Source organism: Mytilus galloprovincialis, chromosome 8 (genome assembly GCF_965363235.1).
Source record: "Mytilus galloprovincialis chromosome 8, xbMytGall1.hap1.1, whole genome shotgun sequence".
Classification (NCBI taxonomy): Eukaryota; Metazoa; Mollusca; class Bivalvia; order Mytilida; family Mytilidae; genus Mytilus; species Mytilus galloprovincialis.
The window spans coordinates 74,301,308-74,324,728 of record NC_134845.1 but is presented as its reverse complement, the minus strand read 5'-3'; the positions used below and the strand labels follow the sequence as shown (position 1 = coordinate 74,324,728).

The window sequence follows — 23,421 nt, the reverse complement described above, 5'->3', positions numbered from 1 at the left end:
AACGTTTACTGGTGTTTGTTCAACCTAACAGAAGTTCCAAAGAAATCTTTGTTATAAACATTTTCATAATACCTATTCCTGTTGGACTCATTCATAGGGTCTTTGCATCAGGATTAAACACATTATTTTTCTAAAATCATGTGCTTACAAGATGGGTTATGTTCTTCTCATATATTTTATATTGATATGATACTAAACTCTAAACTTGAGGGAATGTGCTTGATTTTCATATAATGAAGACATAATCTTTCAATCAATTAAATTGAGGTCTGGAGCTTGCATGTCAGTAAATGTAAATGTTTTTCACGAAGTTGTGTCAGTTTGCTTAGTTTCTTCTGTTACCTATTTTGACATTGGACTCGGACTTTTGATGTGTGTATTGCTGTGTGTTTGTTTAATCTAGAGGCTAGAGGGGTGTTGAGATCTCACAAAACATGTTTACTCCGCCGAATGTTTGCGCTTGCTCAAAGTCAGGTGTTGTTTATACAAATTAAATGTATATCATTTATATTCATGAATGATCCCGCTCTCTATCTATATTTTACGCTGATGCATATACAGTGAACGTACAATTTTACAGACAAATTAAACAAAAATACTCAAACCGTATGGTTAAATAACACAAATGAATAAAGTGCCAACGGTCTACAACAGCATTATGTGATAATGAAATAAAAAGGATTGGAAATGATTGTCCAATATTTGCCAAGGGTAGCTAGCATAGTTATTTGTTTAAATATCAGATTAGCTACATATGACTTAAAATGAAACAACAAACAAAACATAGTCCAGATAGCACAAATTTTAACATGTATTGTCAAGCACAAAATATGTTGGTTAAACAAGTTTAACGTGCAAGTAATTTATCCCCTTTCCTAATTAAACAATTATGCATTAAAACTATATCACACATATGCAGTCACCAGCATGGTGACCATGTCTAACGAGAAAGATTGGCGAAAGATACCAATGTGACATTCGAACTCATAAGTCAAAAATATGCCTGAAAAAAAAGAAGAGGACCAACAAACAAACAACAGCACACAAAATACAACATAGAAAACTAAAGAAGAAGAAACACGAACCCTACCTGTATGGATACAAAAAAAGAAGATGTGGCATGATTGCCAATGCAACAACTCTCCACAAGAGACCAAATGACCTCATATGAATACAGAAACACGTGTAGAAGAAGTGGAGCACAGCTAGTTCCCACGGGAATTCCAAAAATTTGTTAAAACACGGTCTCCAAATGTTAAACATATGTTGTCAAACAAGCTTATCAAACATCTTTATGTCAGTTTCAGAGAATTTTGTTTATTTTGGAATAAGTATATGAATAAGGGCAAAACATGTCACAGTTTTAACCCCATGGTGATTGTTTTACGAAAATTTGCATACAAGCTTTTTTTCACTTAGTAAATTCAAATATGTATACAATAAAAACTATCGATTTTACACATTTACCTAAATGTACGGTTTCTTGAACATTTCTATTCTTATCGAATTTAACAAAAATCATTAAAATTGGAACAAACAATCTCAATCTGTATCAAGTAAAATATATCGCTTTGAAAAAGAGGGGTCAATGTTCTCGTTTTCAAGCTAACGAGTAAATTCACTCGAAATATGCACCTTTTCCAGATATGTCGCAGTTTTACGTAGTGAAACAATAGCATGTTACGCAAGCAAGATCAACATGTCGCTACTACATAAGCATGTTGTTAATTCCGTCCTATTTACATCAGGGGGCCCAACGTATGCATTGAGCTTAACTTGACTAATACTACCCTGAACCGTAATCCTAGCCCTCACATTAAATTTTAACCATGACACCAACCTCTACATTTATAAAAGATATCCATAAACTTAAAAAAGCATTTACCATTATTGCTCAAAAGGATGGAACCCCTTTATTTGTATTCTTCGTGCAAGTTAATAGCAACTATAGCTGTCCGCATAGCGGGACTTATATCCCCCTCCCAGAAATTGAATTTTAGTTATTGCTGTGGAATTCAGTAATGAGGTATGCATTTTGAGATATTTCAACTACTCATTTTATAGAATCATTGCCTTGATCTGTGTAAGATTGGCAAAAGGTTACTCAATCTGAAAAAAAAATATACTTTTCTAGGTATAGTTTTTTTTTCGCTGTAAATTTTGAAATTAAAAGTCAAGGTCAGTATGATGTCCCTACATGTAAAGTTTTATGTCAATCTTCGTGCTACAATGCAATGCTAATCGTGTATTGAAATAAGCCCTATCTATCAACTCCATATGAAATATACACGGTCTTGTGAAAGCCTGGTGCTATTTTCCACTAATTAGACCAATACCTATGTAACCGGAGAGCATTGTTTGTTTCCATCGGGACTCGAACACAGGAACTCTAAGTATCTACCACCTTCACTAGGGGAAGCAATCCCGTCACACATAATCTAGCTAATATTTCTGTTTACAAGTCCGTTATCTAGAGCAGACGTTTAAATTTATGTTACATATCACTTACATTTCATATATCCAAGTGAACTTGAAATTAAAGATACTACGGACGCAGATAAATCTGCTTCATATTTAGACCTTTTTCTCGAAATGACTACTGATGGTAGGTTGAATACCAAAATTTATGACAAACGCAATGATTTTATTTTTTTCTATAGTCAACTTTCCATTTCTGTGAAGCAACATCCCAGCGGCACCAGCATATGGAGTATTTGTGTCTCAATTGATACGTTCCTCTAAAGCTAGCTCAAAGTACGTGGATTTTGTTAAACGAGAAATACTGCTTTCTCAAAAGTTGCTAAGACATGGCTATGAATCAATCAAATTAAGGTCATCACTCAAGAAATTTTACGGTCGCCATCATGAGCTGATTGACCATTATGACAAAAGTGTGTCAGACATCATATCTGATATTCTTCCTCAGTCATAATAACCTTCCATCATTACCGAACTGAACAAAGAAATAACACGACGGGTGCCATATGCTTCCTGATTTCACTCCCGTTTTTTTGTGGAGTTCGTGTTGTTTCTTATTTCTTATTTATAACTGTTGATGTAAATGGCCTTTAATTTTTTTAGTCTTTAAAATTGAGAATGGAAATGGGGAATGTGTCAAAGAGACAACAACCCGACCATAGAAAAAACAACAGCAGAAGGTCACCAACAGGTCTTCAATGTAGCGAGAAATTCCCGCACCCGGAGGCGTCCTTCAGCTGGCCCCTAAACAAATATATATACTAGCTCAGTGATAATGAACGCCATACTAAACTCCAAATTGTACACAAGAAACTAAAATTAAAATAATACAAGACTAAAAAATGTTTACTCCTTGGTTTTGATTGTTATTGTCTTATGTCATGTATATACAAATCCCACACATTATATTCAGTACATAACACAGTTTTAGCTCACGTGACAATAGGAGTTTTCTCATCACTTTGCGTCCGTCATCCGTCGTCGTCCGTTAACTTTTACAAAAATCTTCTCCTCTGAAACTAATTGGCTAGATTCAACTAAACTTGGCCTACATCATCCTTGGAGTATCTTGTTTAAAAAAAAGAACCAAGATGACCACCATGGCTAAAAATAGAACACAAGGGGGTAAAATGCAGTTTTATGCTTATATCTCTGAAACTAAAGCATCTAGAGAAAATATAACAAGGGATAAACATGTTCACAGGTCAAAATATATCTGCCCTGAAATTTTCAGACGCATCAGACAACCTGTTGTTGGGTTGCTGACCCTTCATTATTAATGGTTTTTCAGGTGTATAGATGTATTTGGCAACATATTTCGTATCACAAACTGTGTAGTTGTGCCAAAATAAAGCTCGGAACTACCCAGGAAAAATTGGCTTGAGTCGTATTAGGTCGTAATGTTTAAACCTATTATGTTTTCCTTATGCCTGACTATCATACCACAGCACTATATAAATGGTTATGCTAACAAATGTTTTATCAGTGTAGGCCCCTTCATCATGGAAAATTACAAACATGCACCACGATCTCACTTTCTTAAAAACATTTTCACATTTAAAAGAGATATTAATGTTCATATAAAATATATTACATAAATCACCTTAAAAGTTATATATGTAAATCTACTAAATCGTTGCATTCCAAATTACCACAACAAAAAATGTGTCACATCTACATTACAATGGATGGGGAAGGTATCATACGTACTGCTCTTTGACATGGGGATAAATCACCGGGAAATCGGGATGACGAATTGTAATTTGATGAAAAGACAGAATAACAATCTTTGTGTAAAGTAATAAACCAGTCGTATCTAAGATATTAATAAATATTAACTTTAAACTTATATATTCACATTGTGTTTGCCAAAGTGAAGATTTTTCTCATCGATATTTTGAAGAACATATTAGGTTGTTCCAATGTGATCAAATAGCTTTAAGGACTTACTATATTCATAAAGTTTACTATATTCATAAAGTAAAAACGTCGCAGTTTACGAGGCTTTGTGAAGGTGATTTCAATTCATTTTTGGGGATTATATATTACAATGAAAGAAAAAATTCAACTACTTTTATTCTTTATATATGGAATAAATGTGTTCGCTGGTAAGTTTCAACTTTAATGATAGCAGATGTGTGTATGATTTGAGGGAGTGAAAACTGGGAGCCCTGGAGCAAACTCTAAGTCTGAATGAATGAAAGAATGAATGCATGCATGAGTTTTCATAAACTAACAGATGATATTGTGCACATATCTTTTCCAATTAAAAGGTATTCATGAAAAGCAATAGATGCTTATTATATATGCATATGACTGTATCAAGTTTTTTTTCACATAATTTAAGGGACGACATTAAAATTTCAATATATAGGATAAAAAACTTAATTCACATAGTTTTTTCACTGAACCCACCTTCCCCTCTCTGAACTTAATTTGGGAAAAATTTATTGACCAATATTGATATATGTAAAATCGATTTTGGATTAACAAAACCTGCAGCAATTTTAACCACCTAACCCCCACCTCTCATCCTCAAACTATTTGATTTAAGTTTTTTTTTATATCCTACATTGATCTTTTGATGTCGTCCCTTATATACAGAAAAAGTCTTAATATTTGCTTAACGATACTGATATACTATATTGTGATATACGATTTGATGTTATGAAACCGTTTAAGCAATTACCTCGACCAAAATAGCCTTCTTTTCTATTAGATGTAATACGATGCTTGGTGTTTAGGTTTATAAATCATAATGGGTCAGCACAGCTAGTTTGTGCTATTTTTAAACACAAACACCCAGTATCCATGGTATCGTATTACAATTTATAAAGACATTGAAATTAAACAAAGGCTATTTTGTTGACCGAAATATTTGTCTAGTATACGTAAAAAAAAGTATATTTCATAACATCCCCATAACATTACATAAGTTTATAAATATATCAAATTAATACCGCTGCGCAACAATTTGTAGACTTTTATATGTTTTTCCTAATCTGCGAATCGGCGGTTCGGTATACACATTAAATTTGCTGGTTGTGTTTTATATAGACTTCTATCTATCCATATATGTATATATACCCAAACTTTGCCCAATAATTCTTTCTTTCAGGTTTAAAAGATCTTTAAGATATTCAGATATTTGTTACTTAAAACGGTTACACAAATAAGTGCTTTCTTGCCACGTTTTTATCATGCTCATATCACCCCAAACGATGACTGTCATTTCTAAATTTACATTTATATGTACTAATATACATGTATCTGCAGTCTCTAATGGATGATATAATATAAACTATAACACAAGTGATTAACTTTTAAACAGGAAAGAATGAATTATTTCGAAACTTGTGATATAGTTTTTATTATGTTTATAATTTTTGGCCTCTATATAAAGACATTCATCTAGAAATTAATAATGAGGGTCGGAGGAAAACAAATATTTTCGACAAAAGAGATGATTTCAGCTTCCTTATCGTGAACTTTACATTTCTATGTAGCTTCATTCCAGCAGTGACTGCATATGTAGTATATATATTTCCCAGCTGATTCCATATTTTAGGGCTTGTATTTCCTATCATAATTTCATTGACAAAGGGTAACTGCTCACAAGGAAGCTATCAAATCAATAGTTCCCTTTGTGAGCTTTACGGACGCTATTACGAGTTGGTTGACCGTTACGGAATATCCGTTTCACAGATGAAAACGGATATGTTCCTAATGTCGTAACTACAATCATGTCCGCTTTTCCGAATGTGACCTAACTATTTAGACTTGTTACCGGCGGATTTTAATAATATGAGCAACACATGTGGAGTAGGATCTGTTTTCTCTTCCGGAGCACCTGATATTGTTTTCGTGTTGCCCAGTCTCTAGTTTTCTATGTTGTGGTTTATGTTCTATTGTTTGTTTGTCTGTTTGTCTGTTTGTTTCTTTTTCTTTTTGACAGTTTATTTCCGACTCATCTTTGAAGTCGCAAAAACTAGTAAGCTTTGTCGTGATACAAAGCTAGTTTAATCGAGATAAGAAGCTACTAAGTCTTTATAAAGGAGTTAATTGTCGTAAAAACCAGTTAGTTTAATCGTGATAACAAGTTACATAATCTTTATAAAGGAGTTAATAGTCGTAGTAACCAGTTAGCTTAGTCGTGATAACGAGATAGCTTATTTGGGATAACAAGTTAACTTATTCGTGAAAACGAGTAAGCTAATTTGTAAATAAAACTATATGCTTTCACTAACCGGATTCTTATATTTTACAGTTCTTTCCATAGTATAGAGATTTCTTGTTTTTGACATTTCTCTGGATTTTAATAGGTTAAATGAAAACAAGAGGCTGTCACAACGACAGCAAACCGGATTTATTAATATTTATTTGTGTCCTGGCAATATCACAAGAACCATTACTGATGAATTGTGAAAGTGAAAATCGTCAATATCAAATTTGACCTCCATTTTGTCATCAGTATCAACATATTAAAATTTGAAAAGCTTAGATTGAATGGTTCATGAGTAAATGCAACAACGTGAATGGAAACGCCATTTTACAATCTTTCAAGAACCATAACGCCTGAACGGTAAAAGTCAAAATCATCATTATTGAAATTGACCTCTATTTTGTCATCAGTAACAACATATAAAAATTTCAAAAGCTTTGGTTGAATGGTTCATGAGAAAATGCACGGACACGACTGGAAACACCATTTTTCAATCTTTCAAGAACCATAACTCATGAACGGTAAAAGTCAAAATCGTCATTATTTAACTTGACCTCTATTTTGTCATCAGTAACAACATATTAAAATTTGGAAAGCTTTGGTAGAACAGTTCATGCGTAAATGCACGGACACAACTGGAAACTCCATTTTTCAATCTTTCAAGAACCGTAACTCCTGAACGGTAAAAGTCAAAATCGTCATTATTGAACTTTACCTCCATTTTGTCATCAGTAACAACATATTAAAATTTGGGAAGCTTTGGTAGAACAGTTCTTGCGTAAATGCACGGACACGACTGGAAACTCCATTTTTCAATCTTTCAAGAACCATAACTCCTGAACGGCATTATCGAACTTGACCTTCATTTAGTTGTCAGTAACAACATATTGAAATTTTAAAAGCTTTGGTTGAACGGTTCATGGCGTTGTCAGTTTATTTTAGATTTATGAGTTTGACTGTCCCTTTGGTATCTTTCGTCCCTCTTTTAATGCACGGACAACATCTGATTGCCGCCAGCCCGACCGCCCGACTGCCCGACTGCCCGACCGCCCGGCCGCCCGCCGTTCATCCCCAAATCAATAACCGACATTTTTGTCACAAAAATCCGGTTAAAAACTATAATGCTGTTAAAGAAAAAAAGGATTTGTAGATCTATTTTTTTCAGTTTTTTTTTCATAATAAAACACACTAGTTCGTATGATATTTCATGTACGTCTTTCAGTTTTGTTTCGGTAAAATATAACTGTCATGCGTGCATATATAAACTAATGATTTATAAATTTACGGTAAATGGTTATGAGCTTGAAACAGTTTGTGAAAGTCCATTGAGTTGGATTAAATATAGACGATGCAACGATGATGTAAACCTCTTTGAACTGCAGGTGATCGTGGTTCCAGTCTGATTCATTAACCGTTCTTGTATGTTACTTAAATTTGCAGTTTTAGTATTTGTTTTGGTCTAGTGGTTTGTCGTACTTACGTACTCTGTGAAATAAAATGTTCAAGACGAGGCACATTTGTTGTTATCCGATAACTGTGTCATTGTTTTGAAATCTTATAGTTTATTTACCAGCTTCAGGTGTATATTCCGTATTCTGTTTCAATCATGTACTATTTGATCAGGATTTTTAGACTTTCCTGCTTTTCTTTCTTTATATAAGGGATATATAATGATGAACATGAAATTCACCGGGTTTATACAAAATTTCAATCCTGGTATCTATGAGGAGTATATTTTCATTTTTAATCCTTCTGTCGAGCTTACTTTCTTAGGCAACATAACATCTTGCAAAGCGGACAACGTTAACATTCAAATCAATTTGCAGTATGTTTTAAAAAAAATTGCATAATTTTCCACCAGTTTTTGGTGTAGTTCGTGTTGCTTAGTCTTTAGTTTTCTATGTTGTGTCTTGTGTCTTGTTTACTATTGTTTGTCTGTTTGTCTTTTAATTTTTAGCCATGACGTTGTCAGTTTATTTTCGATCTATAGATGAGTTTGACTGTCCCTCCGGTATCTTTCGCCCCTCAAAATAAACTCAAAAACTCTATCAGTTTTAACCAAATACATGGACCAAACGTGAACTAATATACATTCGATATACGATAGTAGAATATTGTAGGAAAAAGTTATGTTCATGCGATTTGTTACTACAAACATAATGTTACAATATTGTCGATGAATGTTCAGCATGGTTTCAGACCTGAAAACCTGTATCTAAACAATTTAGCGGAAAATTGAGATGGAAGCAAACGATGAATAAATAAAAAGAATGAAATATTTACGTATTGACTATATCCTCATTGTTTAAACTATGATTCATGGTCAAACTAGCCATTCGATTCTTATTTGAACTATTAGCTGAAAAAGGGGCCACATTGCTGTCTTATCAAACCGACTCTCTAATTTGTTAAAACTTTTAGACGCAGAAAGAAAGTTAAGTTTCCCCTATGTTTTACCCTGCAATTTGAAATTGACAATTTCACGTTTAGTTTCTTAATTTCGAAATGAAAATTGGCTGGGTTTTATAGAAACAATTAAGACTAAAGGGCGGACCGATCAGTGGAGCCCGAAAAATATCTTAAACGTAATAAACAGGGGTCATTAATATTACATTTTGACAAAGACAACATATACAGCTCGTCTTCATTATGTTAACCTATTATTTGTAGATAGATAGATAGATAGATACTTTATTCTCTAAAAACTAGATACAAGTTTACAGAGAAACATACAATATAAATACAGACTTAATAGTTAAGGTAAACAAATACCGTAATTATGATGACATACATGTTTATGGTGTGATAAATTGATATATATTAAGGTTCATCATAACAAATGGACAAATATGGCCGTATTTTCACCTCAAAAACTACTCTGTGTACAGACTTACCTGTGCTGTTTTGAAAGTTTTAATGCCTAGCATCCACTAGATATACAAAAGTTAAATGCATTTTGTGTTTTTGTTGGTTTTTGATGGGCATTTTTTTTTCCTTTCTGCAGAAGGTGTAAAAATAAACAAACACCTGAATTACTTTGATACTGTCCACTCACTGACTCAGATAAACTCTTTAACTCACCTATAGTTGTGAAGATACCCGTTGTCCATGTCAATTAAAGACAATCAAAACAATACAAACCGGTTTTTTACCTGAGGGTGCATCTCATAGTTGTACTACAACTTAGTTAATTTTCACACCTTTTGCATGAAGGAAAAAAATGCCCATCAAAATCCAAAAGAGATTTTATCTTTCTGAAACACAAAATGCATTTAACTTTATTATATCTAGTGGATGCCAGGCATTGAAACTTTTCCAACTTCACAGGTAAGTCTGTACTCAGAGTACTCAGAGTAATTTTTGGCATGTCAATACAGCCATATGCGTCCGTTTGTTATGATGAACTTTAAAGCGGGTGCACTTTTCTTAATATAGAGGTGTTCGATTAAAATCGACACGTGTCGCCGAATTTTTGAACAGGTCAGTAGTTTCTAGGTGAATGTTTATTTACCTTTAAAGTTGATTACCCTTCAGTAAAATTTAAAGTACTATTAATGAATACAAATGGACAAAAATAGTATGGCGTGCAAATCACGTTTATATGCACGTTTGGTCAAAGACATAAATAATCATTTATATAAGTCTATGGTTTAGTACAAAAAGGTTAATCGCTTATAAATGTATCAACTTAATCACAAAAACAAACCTAAGTTATAGGTGATACAAATGGGGATGGAAATTAATTCAAATGTGTTGAGGTGGGGAGCTATAATAAAATACATCAACCTAGATAAAAGATTGATTATTTTTTTCACCAACGAGATGTTAAATTATGACAAAGAGTAATGACAATTTATTTCTAAAAACTAGAGTAAAAATAGTAAATGACAATTGCAATGGAATATAAATTTGTTAAAACAAGCGAATATCTTAAAAAAAATCATTTCGTAGTTAGTAGTTATACATTATTCTCGAATATTTATACTTCAAATACAAAGCAAAAATTTGGTGGTTTACAGTCGATTAGTAGTTTTAGAATGAATTATATAGTCTAGTTATTTCTGGCGTATACCGGTATTATTATCTAATATCTAATTAGACTTAGAAAATTTAGTAGACTTTATATTTGCAAACTTCGTACTTGCAATATCAAATTTCCGATTGAAACAGGGAGATGGAATAGAATTCCAGAAATTGAAAGAAAATGTAAGCTTTGTAAAACTGGTCTTGGAGATGAGTATCATTACATATCACTTTGTAACAATGCTGATGTTGTTAAAATAAGAAATGCATATATTCCTAATTACTACAGAATCAACCCAAATATCAATAAACTTTATGGAATGCTGAAATATTGCAATTTACATGTATTAACTAACCTTTCTATTTTCATACAAAAGGTTGAAAAACTACTGCTCTCTCTGTAAATCAGCACATATGAATATATTTATATATGTTACACCTTTTGTTACTATCCACTATTATTTGATTGTGTTCATGTGACCACGTGGTTATTTAAGCTTACATATTGCACGGACTTTGTGTGGTATGGTCAATAGATTTAGTATACATTTAGCTTTGTAAAAATGTTTCATTGTATGTATTCTACTCATTTCACTTCTATGTTATTTGTAAATGTATGTGTATTTGTCGCTCCTGTTACGCAGGAAATCTGCGTCTGAGTGTATTTTGAATAAACAGTTAAACAGTTAATTAAATAGAGGTACCACGATAATTAGAATTTGCGTTGTGTTGCCAACTTAATATTTGGAAAGGTAAGTAATCAGTGGGTCAATGTTATTTGCGTTGTTTATAACCTTTGTGCACCATTTAAAGCACTCTCTAAGGTAAATTCGATAATGACTGCAAACGAACAAAAAAAGAATGACGTGAAAATCACGTACAAAAGAGGGACGAAAGATACCAGAGGGACAGACAAACTCATAAATCGAAAATAAACTGACAATGACATGGCTAAAAATGAAAAGGACAAACAGACAATCAATAGTACAAATGACACAACATAGAAAACTAAAGAATAAACAACACGAACCCCACCAAAAACTAGGGGTGATCTCAGGTGCTCCGGAAGGGTAAGCAGATCCATATGTGGCACCCGTCGTGTTGCTTATGAGATTACAAATCCGGTAAATAGTCTAATTCGGTAAGTCATATTTATGAAAGGGAAGGGGATTGTAGTTACGACGTAAGGAACATATCCGATATCATTTGTGAAACGGTTTTTCCATAACGGTCAACCAACTCGTGATGGCGTCCGTAATACAAATTGTGTCACACAATATATCCCTGTATTTGTATCTAATTTGGTAATAAGGTAAATCTTAAACAAATTATATCACTATTAATGGAAACTGGGTTCGTAGTTGATACAAATGGGGATTTTTATTAATCTAATGATGTGATAGGGAGTACAATATTATTGATAATTCAGAATCTTCCTCGATAAAAGATTGATTTATTTACTATTCAACTATTAAATAATGATTAGGAATAATGTTTCTGAATTCACTTAGAAACATTTTATAACAATTTAACATAAAATACATTTATGAATAGCATATCAATAAAATAGAATGCATTTTTTGCATTGCAATACTACTCAGATAAGATGATAATTATACGTTGCTTACGTAGGCATTAGTACAAGTTCACGACTGGAAATTTGGTAAGATATAGGACGAGAGCTAACAACATGAAAATTTATGTTATATTAAAACATATTTTTCTAAATCAGTTAGATAAGGTTTAAACAAAGTTACTATATTTTTATACGTATATAACATATATTGAATTGATTTAATAGAAAAAAAATTAACAAAAATTCTTCTGCGAAAAGAAAACATTTTCTATCTTTTCCACACTTCGGTTGACGATGTCATTATAGTTCTTTCACATCAATAGTTTAATTGACTGTTTATGGATGGTTACTCAATACGTATTCAAATAAACTTTTAACTTATATAAACCCTGAAATAAGAGTAGGTTTACCTAAATGGCCATTTCCTGATTGGTATCTCGGTCACAATCTCGGTAGGTTCTTAATATTTGGGGAACACTGGTAAAAAAAATCAGGTGACCTTTTATAGAAATATTTTACTTAATATCATAACCTTAAGGCATTTAACTTTTATAAATTTTATAGACATATATTAGAAATATTCTACTTCAACATCATAACCTTAAGGCATTTAAGTTTTCCAACTAGGACTACAATAACCTTTTATAGAGTTGTTATGAGGTGATTTAAGGTCATTGGAGACAATAGTTTGAAATGAAACAAACTACTGCACATATTTTATGCTTTATTCATACAATAAGTATATTTACCGGTAAGTGTTAAGACTTAATTGTATATCTGTAAAAAAAAATCGCAACGATTGAAATATCTGTTCTTGTTTCATGAAAAGATTATTTATATTTATAAGGAAAATGAAAATAATTCAAATGACGAAAAAAACAACAGCTTTATAGCTATAGATAAATAAAACTTCTTTCGAATATAGAATGAATATTAGATATGTTTCACTAATCTTTTCAAAGTTTTAATTGTTAAATAGATTACTATGAATTGCCGTATTTCGGTATCATTTGTGTTATATACTATTGTCAAACAAAATATTGTTGATCAATTTAAACATAAATGTCACACTGACGTGCTTGAATCGTCAAAAGCTTAAAACTATCGTATGTATAAAGAAAACTGTGAATTTGAATAATATCTAAAAAAAAATTAGATGATAGAAATATTATTTCATTATTAGAATTAAGAATAGGAAATCATAGATTAGATGGCAAAATGTTGCAAGAGAAAATGGAAAATGCTTAATTTGTAACTCTGGCGATATCGGAGATCAATTTCATTATATTTTTATATGCTCTGTATATAATGATCGTCGTAAGCAGTTATTGATAAAAAGTTATACAAATCAACCAAATTCGTCCTGAACTGATGAATAGTAAAAATCCATCTGATTTGAACACTTGTGCAAATTCCTAAGACTAGTCAATATGCATGTAGGCTCTCCTGGGTAGCTAATATACTTGATATAATTTAGTTTAATATGCATACTATAATTTATGATGTTTGCCTCTCGCTTACTTTCGTATAAATGTTTTATGTCTGTACATACACATTATGTGGTATTTATTGTGTGTATCTCTATACCAATGTAATTTGGTTTGTTGAGAAATAAAGATATATAGTGTCAGTGTGGATGATTCGTAGAATTTGTATACTAGAGGCAGAGCTCAGCATTATTTAGACCGAATTCTTCTGCCCCTATACTGTATATTTTTACTAATTTACATTTGTTTTTTTTTTTTATGAATTTTGCTATTTTCTAATTTTTTTTTGCAATATAGAAACAGAAATTCAAAACAGGAGGCACACGAAAATGTAGAAAAACAGTTTATCTTTAAGTGTATACAGGCATGGATATCTGACAAGTACAGAATAAGCGAAAAATGAGCGCAAACAAATTGTCCGCGATCTCCTGTTTTGAATGGGCACTGCTTTCATTCTCTATATAGAAAAAAAAAATAAGAAAAAAATAACAAAATAACAAAATAGCAAAATTAATAAAAAGCAAATATAATTTAGTAAATATATGCATTATAGGGACAGAAAAATTCGGTCTAAGCATTTTTAGGATATATCACACATCAATATTGTGTGAAAAGATGAATATTTAAGAATAAATGCCGCTTTTTTAGCGGCTTATCAATATAACGATTTGATTTTTTCATTAAAAGTGTATCTGAAAATTTTATCACATTTTACGATCATTTTTTTATATAAAAATAAATTGACAGTTATATTTCAATTTTTTTATGGAATCCTCAAACCTAACTTCTTCAGTGTAAAGGTTGGTTATGACCACCCAATAAACAGTTATTTTTCCTTTAATGGAACTGCTGCATATAATTTGATAAGTTAATCATGATTATGGTGTCATCTTTTGCATTTCAGTTACATCAGCGCCTGTATTAACCATGTTAATGGGAACATGTGAGGACAGCGGTGTTATGCTTGCAGGTGCCGAAATCGATTGTAAATATTTAGAAAATCCTTCTGCCTATAATATCCATAAAAACCCCGAACGCTTTTGTATGAAGTATCAAAAAGAATGTTGTGTAACTTGTACCAGGCTAAAACAGGTAATTGTTTAACAAAAAAAGTCAAATAATATCCTTAAATGTACAACGAAAGAGACTCATAAAAACGGTGTACACTCAAACAAACAAGTATATCTTAAAAAAAATAATCTGAAACTCTCTGCTTGAATGACGGAAAACTTTTCCGTTTGTTTTTATTTTGGCGCATTTGCCATTTTTTTCGTGTAAATTCTAAGGTTTATTGTATTGCGTCGATTATAAACAGTTAAGTTTAATCGAACGTATGCGATGAATGCAATTATGTACACTAATACGTAAACTCCGATATGTTTAGTTCAATTGTATTCAAACTGAGGTTTTCAAAACCGATAGCAGTGTTGGTGTTCTTTTTCAACCATTTAATTTATTATTCTAAAATTTAAAACTTTTGAATTTCAATAATTGTGACCTATGTGATCATTCCAGAAACATTATTCGTTCGCATGGAAATAAGAATCAAACTTTTTTGCCACATTTAATCATAAGAAATTGCACATGTTTTTCAATATGATCCTTCATTTTTACTCTAAAATGGTGATGATTTTGTCCGCTTTTTTTTAATTAAAAGAGAACAGAGATACAACAAGAAGTCTAGAAAAATTGACAACACCAACCTGAACTGGAAAAGATAAATTATAACAACTAAAATTGAATAAAATGTATACAATTCAGGGAAACAAATAAATATTCCAGAAACCAAATATATAATATCAAGTAGGATCACTCACGACACTTTTGAACACACTGAACCGGAGAATACACGTTAAATAAAAGATCCCTCGGTTCTCAGCCACGACATAGTATATTTCTTCAATATGGGTGCATCTCTGCTTATTTATTTGTATGCTTAAACGGTACGTTACTTACTTAAACATAACTTATCTAATGTTTTCAGAATGGTTACTACACAACAAAGAGTACAGCTGCCTCTCACACTTCGACAAAGGCATCAATTCAAATATCAGGTAATTTTCATTTACATTGAGATTGCATTAAATTGTTTAAAGTGCAATTTCGTACCTATAGTGTTGCCATTTAAATAATCATTATAGCATAAACCTGTCAGTAGTTTTTTTTTCGTATCTTTACATTAGTACTCAATGTTCTACAACTTCGTTCTTTATTTGCATGTCCTTTTTAAATTTTTTTTCTTTTTGAGCGTCATTATTTAGTTTTTTGTCGACGAAACGCTCAAATTGCGCAAATACAAAATTTCAATACTGGTATCTATGATCATTTTATTTATAATCCAATCCTTAAAATGGGAGTTATATTGCAAACACATTGTCAGCCAACTTGCCTGTTCACCCCTTCTTTATTTCAACAAGTACTGCAATTTCATGATATTAGAGAAAACAGAAGAAACACAAAACGACTTCCTACAACACAGGAAGACAGAACAAGACTAATGATCAAAATCCAATAAACGTTAGACCAAGCCATCTATCTGTGCATAAGTCACAAAACGTACAAGATATGAATGAAAGTTAGTCCTGGCGCTATGTACATGCTCAATAATTTGAAAACAAATACATTTTGTACTTACGAATATCCACAGCTAAACCATATACACATTAATTAGAAGGTTTATTACGGTCTATTCTTTAAATTTCATTTCGAAAACTTGACAATCTTTCTTAAACGTGTGGAGTTTGCCTCTTTAAACATAAAATTTCCATAACGCCACTATCTATTTTTCTTCATCTTTGAATGAATATTTCTACTGACTTATAAAAACGGAGGAATCATTTACGCATTACCTGTCATAGCTTGGGGAGGGGCATTTACCAATTTAAACTGACAAAGCACTCATAAAATCATCATTAAATTCAAACCTCAAATTGCGAAATAGACTTAAACTTTTCAACCGCCGATAGATCCTATTTGATCAATAGATGATCCTTTTCAATTCTCTATGAAATATTTTATTTTAAATACCGTTTGGCAATTAAAAAAGAGATTACTAAAGTTTCTGGTATCATGATACATAATAATAAAATCACACTGTCCAGTGTTAAACATCATTATACTTAATCATAAACAAAATTCTATTATATTGGTTACAGAACAACCGACAGAGATGTGCAACGATACCGGAGTATGGATAGACGGCTTAGTTGAATGTAGATATCTGGAACGACCTTCTGCCTATAATATCCACAAAAATCCTGCTGGATTCTGTCATAAATATTTCAACAAATGCTGTGCTACATGTACAAGATTAAAGCAGGTAGGATGTTTTTAAAATAAAAAAGTTTGTATAAAAGTGTCAATAGTTATCAAGAAAAACATTTGTCCAGATTGGCTAGATTAAAATGACTTTTCCGTTTAAGTAATCATAACAAAACTGTTTGCAACTTTGTACGACATATTGACCGAAGAAATGTTTGGTTTCCTCATTTTGACCACATAAGTCCAAACCTCCTGTTTTTTTTATTTAAATATTCGTCTTTTACAAATTAAGGTGCAAAATACCAGAGGTATATTCAAACTGATAAGTTGGTAAAAAAAAACTTTCAATGGTTATGGAACTTTTCAATTCTTATCTACAGCATTACTTCAGTCATCTGTAGGTCTTAATCAAGTACATGGAAATCAATATCAAACATCTTTAACTTTCAATGCTTACAATGACACATTATATAAAATATATACACTAATTTAAACTTTGAAAATAGTATAGTTATTTGTTGTACTCAACAGTTCATCCCTATTCCTCTATTTGCAAATAAACAAAAAAAAAGTTTATCAAAGATATTGTCTGCATCTATTTGCTTTTTTTTCAGAATGGCTACTCTACAATTGGAAGTGCTTCGATAGTACCAACAGCTGCATCGCATACTTTACCGAAGGCATCAATTCTACTTACAGGTAATCTTAAGGTGTAATACCACCATTGATTTTTCCCTATTAGTCTTTGTTAAATTGGCACTTTTAAAAAAATTGTACAGTATTTACCTTTATTTCAACCAAAGAAATACTTTGCATGTGTAAAGTTTAATCCTTTCCAGTGATACAGTGAAAATTTCACACTACATTTCATTGCATATAAGAAAATAATCATCGCCGGAAGTAAACAACCCAATTTTTACACTGTTATTTACATGTTACCTGCTTTGGTAACTACGTAACCTTAACGTTCCAAAATATTTTATAAGACCATCAAATAAAAAAAGAATGATGCTTTCAGACATCCAACATACATATTTACGACTCAGAAAAATTTAAGTGCATTTAAATGCAGGGTTAATTTTCTACAACTGTCAAATTCAAGGGAATATTTTTTTAGGCCTACTTTCGTATGCAACCGGATGTGACGTACCATGATTTGGTGGTATTACACCTTAAATGAAATTTAGATGGATTGAATACACAATTTCGAATAAGCTGCAATACAGAAAGATATTTTTTTAAACATTGTTATCTTATCAGTTTGATATGTTTTCAATCCTGTACTACGCTTTGTATACAATGATCCGAAACGCTCCATTTTACATTCTGCCCAAGGACCTCTCAAAATCATCTAGATGTGTCATTATGACACACAATTTGAAATTTATAGACAAGAAATACATTAGTTGATGTAATCATTATAAGAGCACAAAGAAGAACAAAATGATGTCATTGCTTTGTAAGGAAAGCCTGGGTCCAGGATCAGTGGTTAAATCAGAATGTTTTACCATCTACCATTTGATAAAGTATAAACCTACCACTGTGGTTTAGTGTACATAAACTCTTTGAGAATATGAAAATTAACAATACTGTATATGGATATCTTTGTAAAACCAAAATGCACAAGAAACGCTTACTTAACAGTCGACATCTGGCGTCAAAGCTGATCTTTGGACGTGTTCATGATGCTTAAGAATTCTGGTCATGAATATTGACAAATATCCACACATAATCAATTTATTTATCGAATAGAATGTTACTTGTGGTCATTTTTAGTGATTAAAGAGGATCAATAAAATTTGGATTTAATTCTCTGCCGAACTAACATTGCATTTGAAGCTTTACCCATTGGTAGAATGGTCAAAATATGTCTGAACTGAAAACTCCTGTGTTTGGAAATAAAAAAGTACCGTCCTCTGTTACATCTTCTTAATTCTAAAAGAACGCTGGCATGTCTTTAACAGCACAGTGATGAATTATTGGTAAAGCTGTCTCATTTCGATTTCAGTACGACCAACAGAGTCGTGCAAAGACACAGGAGCGTGGGAAGGAGACGGCTTAGTTGAATGTAGATATCTTGAACAACCATCTAGCTACAATATCCACAAAAATCCTGATGGGTTCTGTCAAAAGAATTTCAACGAATGTTGTGTTACATGCTCACGATTAAAACAGGTAAGACATCTTTAATGCGTGTATCAAACTGTCCATAATATACAAAAGAACTATGGTCTGCGGGAGTAACGTTTGCAAGACAGCAATTGATATTTCATTGTAGTCTTTTATTGAAAATAAGTCTGTTCATCAATTTTGTAATTGTTTTAAAACTGATTGCCATTCTTCCCTTGTAAAAGTTGTCCGTAGATGCTAAGATTTGATATTTTCATATTAACCCCTGTCTTCTAAAATATCATCTATCAGGAAACGGTATTAAACTTACGAAATATGTTGACCCTAAGGCATCAAAGAAGATATCAACTGATATTTTTAAAACTTTCTTATCTTTGTAATCCATTCAGAAAATGTTAATTTTTAATTTGCGTTTCTCAAGCCGTTTCCTGATAAATGTTATTTCAGAAATACTTTATTCTTATGAATCAGTATCTAGCTTCTATAATATTGTGTTTGCAGTTACATTATAATGGGCACATCTCATTTTCATGTAGATTATTTGGTCCGCCCTTTAATCTTGATCTTTTAAATTTTTTAATAGATTTTTGCTGAATTTACATGTTTAAGTTTGTTAGATTAGGACAGTTTAGCTGTAGGTCACTTTTATTTGGTAGACAGTTGTGGAAGCATTTGTTTATCGCATTTCCATGTAGGTTGCCTAAAAAAGGAAATTTAAAATTAACATCGCTTTGGATGCAATAGAATTCTAAAGTGTTATTTTTATTAACAAACCATTAGACAGGTACATGCAAGTTTGTTAACCCCTATTTATTGCCGAATGTAAAAAAATCAACACATTTAAATGCATGATTCTTTTGATTGAAATAGTTAATGCAATTACACTTATATACATATGATTAAAATTGACTTTAATTTGTTTTTCAGAATGGATTGATAACACTTAATTACGTTACAGAAAAAACAACGGAGAGTACATCTACAATAGAGAAACCAAAGTCATTAAAAACGACAGCTTATGAACACTTGAAACTCCCAAACTTTGTTTTAACGATCATAAACTTTGCATACAAGGTTATCTCAGGTTAAAATACAAATGAAGTAAATAATAATGATATGATTTGAAATAGAAAACGTAATGTAGATACATTCAATATCAAACTGTATGGTATTGGTTTTGCTAATTGTTAAAAGCCGTATAGTTGTTCACATTCGCGTCATTTGATGTCTGATGAAAAGTTGTGTCACTTCATTATCGTTATATAAAACGGGATAGTACATTGACGACTAAGAAACCAGTCGACTAAAATGCCTGATAAAAAAGTCAAATGACAAAAATACCGAACTCCAAGGTAAATTCAAATCGGAAAGTCCCCTTTCAATGTTTCACACATAAAAAAAAAAAAACTACCATAACGTATTATAATATTCCAGTAATGATATATTGAAGACTTTCGTTACGTAAAAACATACTGTGTAATAACATGTCCATGTTCCTAGAATACATAGTTAATATGCTTGAGACAAACAGAAACATATTCGTTAGTACACCAAAACCGATCGATTAGATAGTTTTAAACTAAACTTGCATGTTTATATGAAGTAAGGGTGGTATACAATGGATAATAAAGATCATCATAGTCATCACAAGATAGATGCTTGAGATTTGTAAAGTGTTGTTTATATGAAGTAAGGGTGGTATACAATGGATAATAAAGATCATCATAGTCATCACAAGATAGACGCTTGAGATTTGTAAAGTGTTGTTTTCATTTTTTAGCACTGGTTTAATACACGAACGTTTCTGGGGTATAGATAAAATTAAGTCCTGGTATCTTTGATGAGCTTATTTACAACCACTGGGTCGATGCCACTGCTGGTGGAGATTTATTTCCCCGAGGGTATCACCAGCCCAGTAGTCAGCACTTTTTGTGCTGACATGAATTATCATTGATATTGTTATATTTATAAATTATAAAATTTTGAATTTTTTGAAATACTAAGGCTTTTCTACCTCAGGCATAGATTACATTAGCTGTATTTGGCAACACTCTTAGGAATTTTGGATCTCAATGCTCTTCAACTTCGTACTTTATTTGGCCTTTTTTTATAACTTTTTTGGATTCGAGCGTCACTGATGAGTCTTTTGTAGACGAAACGCGCGTCTGGCGTATAGATAAAATTTAGTCCTGGTATCTTTGATGAGTTTATTCATCAGTTCAGTAGTCGGTTCTCGGTTATAGCGTGATTTATAAAAAAAAACTTTCTAAAATTGTCCGTTTATAAATTTATATTTATTATGAAATTAGTTTTCAAATAACTCAGTCAATGTTGCCTTAGATGTATTTAGCTATCATTTTATGTTCATTGGTCATTAAGTTCTTTAGCGTATATGTATTTATACATCCTTGGCTTTCAAGTATTCGACTTTAATCATTCATGGTGAAGATAAATCCAGAAAAACGCTTCCGACGCATGAAACTTTTCTTTTCATTTGTTGTTGTTTTCTAAGGAAAAATACTCATTCTATCAAGAATAAATGAAATTGAACAGATAGTACAAGTCAGTGTCTTTTGTCAAGTCAATGCAAACTGAAACTTGATGCTTTACCAGTAATCAAGTAAAGGATTTAAATTTAAACTATCATATATATTTAGAAAACCGCCCGAAAATCAGTAAATCTAATATATAACTAATTCCTCATGACCATCGCATTTTAGTTTATAACTATGAAAATATAAGCATTTTGTAAAAAACATATTTGAGTTGCATTGAATCAAGTAAAAGTATTTGAACAAAACTTATTGTGAAAAGCTAGATATATCAATTTCTTGTATGTATATAATTAAAAACTATTTTTTGCTCATCAAAGCCCACAAATTCGGCCGTGACTGTATTAAATCTTATCTTAATAATCACAGGAACAGTTTTAGTAAGGCTCAGGCTGAAGGAATGAGCATACAATACACCTAGGTTTTTTGGGTATAACGTCTTTTTGGCTAAATGTAGGAGTGTTTGTGATTGCTCGTATGTGTAAAGGCTATGTATTAATGCAGCTCACCTAATTGCTATGTTGAATATGAATAATTTTAAGTTTGAAACTTTACAGTCAAAACTACCTTTAAGGTACAATACATGTAAAAGGTTGGAAATCGTGAAACAATGTTACAATTAATTAACAAAGATTGCATAAAACTTATATAAACATGTACATATTTAAGTTTTTGTTATACTTTCAACATAAATATGTATATGCTCTTTGATGTTAGTTCCCTGGAAGTACTTAACTTGTACCCAAAAAAAGACTTTTCAGCCGGAGAGCATTCGCTATTTCGTAGACTGTGAACAGCAAACAATACACCTCACCACTTCTACAAATAATAATGAGTTTGACAGTGGGTTCATAAGTGTTCTATATTGGTCTTTTAATGCAATGTACTATTTCTGCCAGGTTATGTGGTATTTTTAAACTCTCTTTCAGCCTTTTGACTTACATATTTTTTTTAACAATATAAAGGATTAAGATATAACATGGCTGGCCGCTGGATGATATATATTAATTGTTACTTGCAAAATGCAGTTCGGAGGTTAAGTCATGAAGTCCACTGGCGGATCCATAAATTTTCCTAAGTGGGGGGCCACTGACTGCCTAAGAGGGGGCCCGCTCCAGTCACGCTTCAGTGATTCCCTATATAAGCAACCAAATTTTTTCCCAAATAGGGTTGGGGCCGGGACCCCTGCCCCCCCTAAATCCGCCTCTGAAGTCGTCATATATAATGAGATCCTACAATAGATTTGTGTTGCAATGGTGTGGTATCGTTATAGAAAAAATGAACAACTTATCGTTTCATCAGTGAAGTATTTTAAATCTGATTTATGATTTATGATATTGCTTGTTCACGCGTCATTTAGGTATTACTGCCAATGAGACAACTCTCCGCAACAGATAAAATGACACATAAATTAACAACTATCTGTTACCGTACGGCCTTCAAAAATGAGCACAGCCTATCCCCTAATTTCAGCTAGAAAAGGCCTCGAAATGACATGTGAAACAATACAAAAGAGAAAACTAACGGCTTAATGTATGTACAAAATAATAAATGATCAACAAATATGTTATGCAGACACAAACGACAACCCTCTGACTCCTAACTGAGGACAGGCACATAACGAATGTGCCGGAGTTAAACTAGTTTGAAGACACCAACCCTCCCCATACATTGAATAGCGGTGATTCAGTA

The 23,421-nt window shown here is 32.0% G+C and overlaps 1 protein-coding gene across 2 annotated transcripts; it reads left to right on the top strand.

Moving 5' to 3' along the window:
* Positions 1–4,163: 4,163 nt before the first annotated feature.
* Positions 4,164–20,850, top strand: LOC143042558 (uncharacterized). 2 transcript variants are annotated; one of them, XM_076214939.1, is made up of 7 exons: positions 4,164–4,586; positions 14,691–14,878; positions 15,771–15,840; positions 16,942–17,105; positions 17,662–17,746; positions 19,056–19,222; positions 20,105–20,850. In XM_076214939.1, exons 1-7 carry the CDS (start codon positions 4,529–4,531, stop codon positions 20,264–20,266), a joined length of 894 nt encoding a protein of 297 aa, XP_076071054.1. In that variant the 5' UTR covers positions 4,164–4,528; the 3' UTR covers positions 20,267–20,850. The 2 variants fall into 2 exon arrangements, with proteins under 2 accessions (XP_076071054.1, XP_076071055.1); XM_076214940.1 differs by lacking the exon at positions 4,164–4,586 and adding an exon at positions 12,978–13,050.
* Positions 20,851–23,421: the final 2,571 nt, after the last annotated feature.

Bases quoted from the DNA above. Each gene is read 5' to 3' on its own strand.
- LOC143042558 (XM_076214939.1), top strand. From the start codon at position 4,529: ATGAAAGAAAAAATTCAACTACTTTTATTCTTTATATATGGAATAAAT. The intron at 15,841-16,941 runs GTAATTTTCATT...TATTGGTTACAG, and splicing joins GGCATCAATTCAAATATCAG to AACAACCGACAGAGATGTGC. The intron at 17,747-19,055 runs GTAATCTTAAGG...TTTCGATTTCAG, and splicing joins GGCATCAATTCTACTTACAG to TACGACCAACAGAGTCGTGC.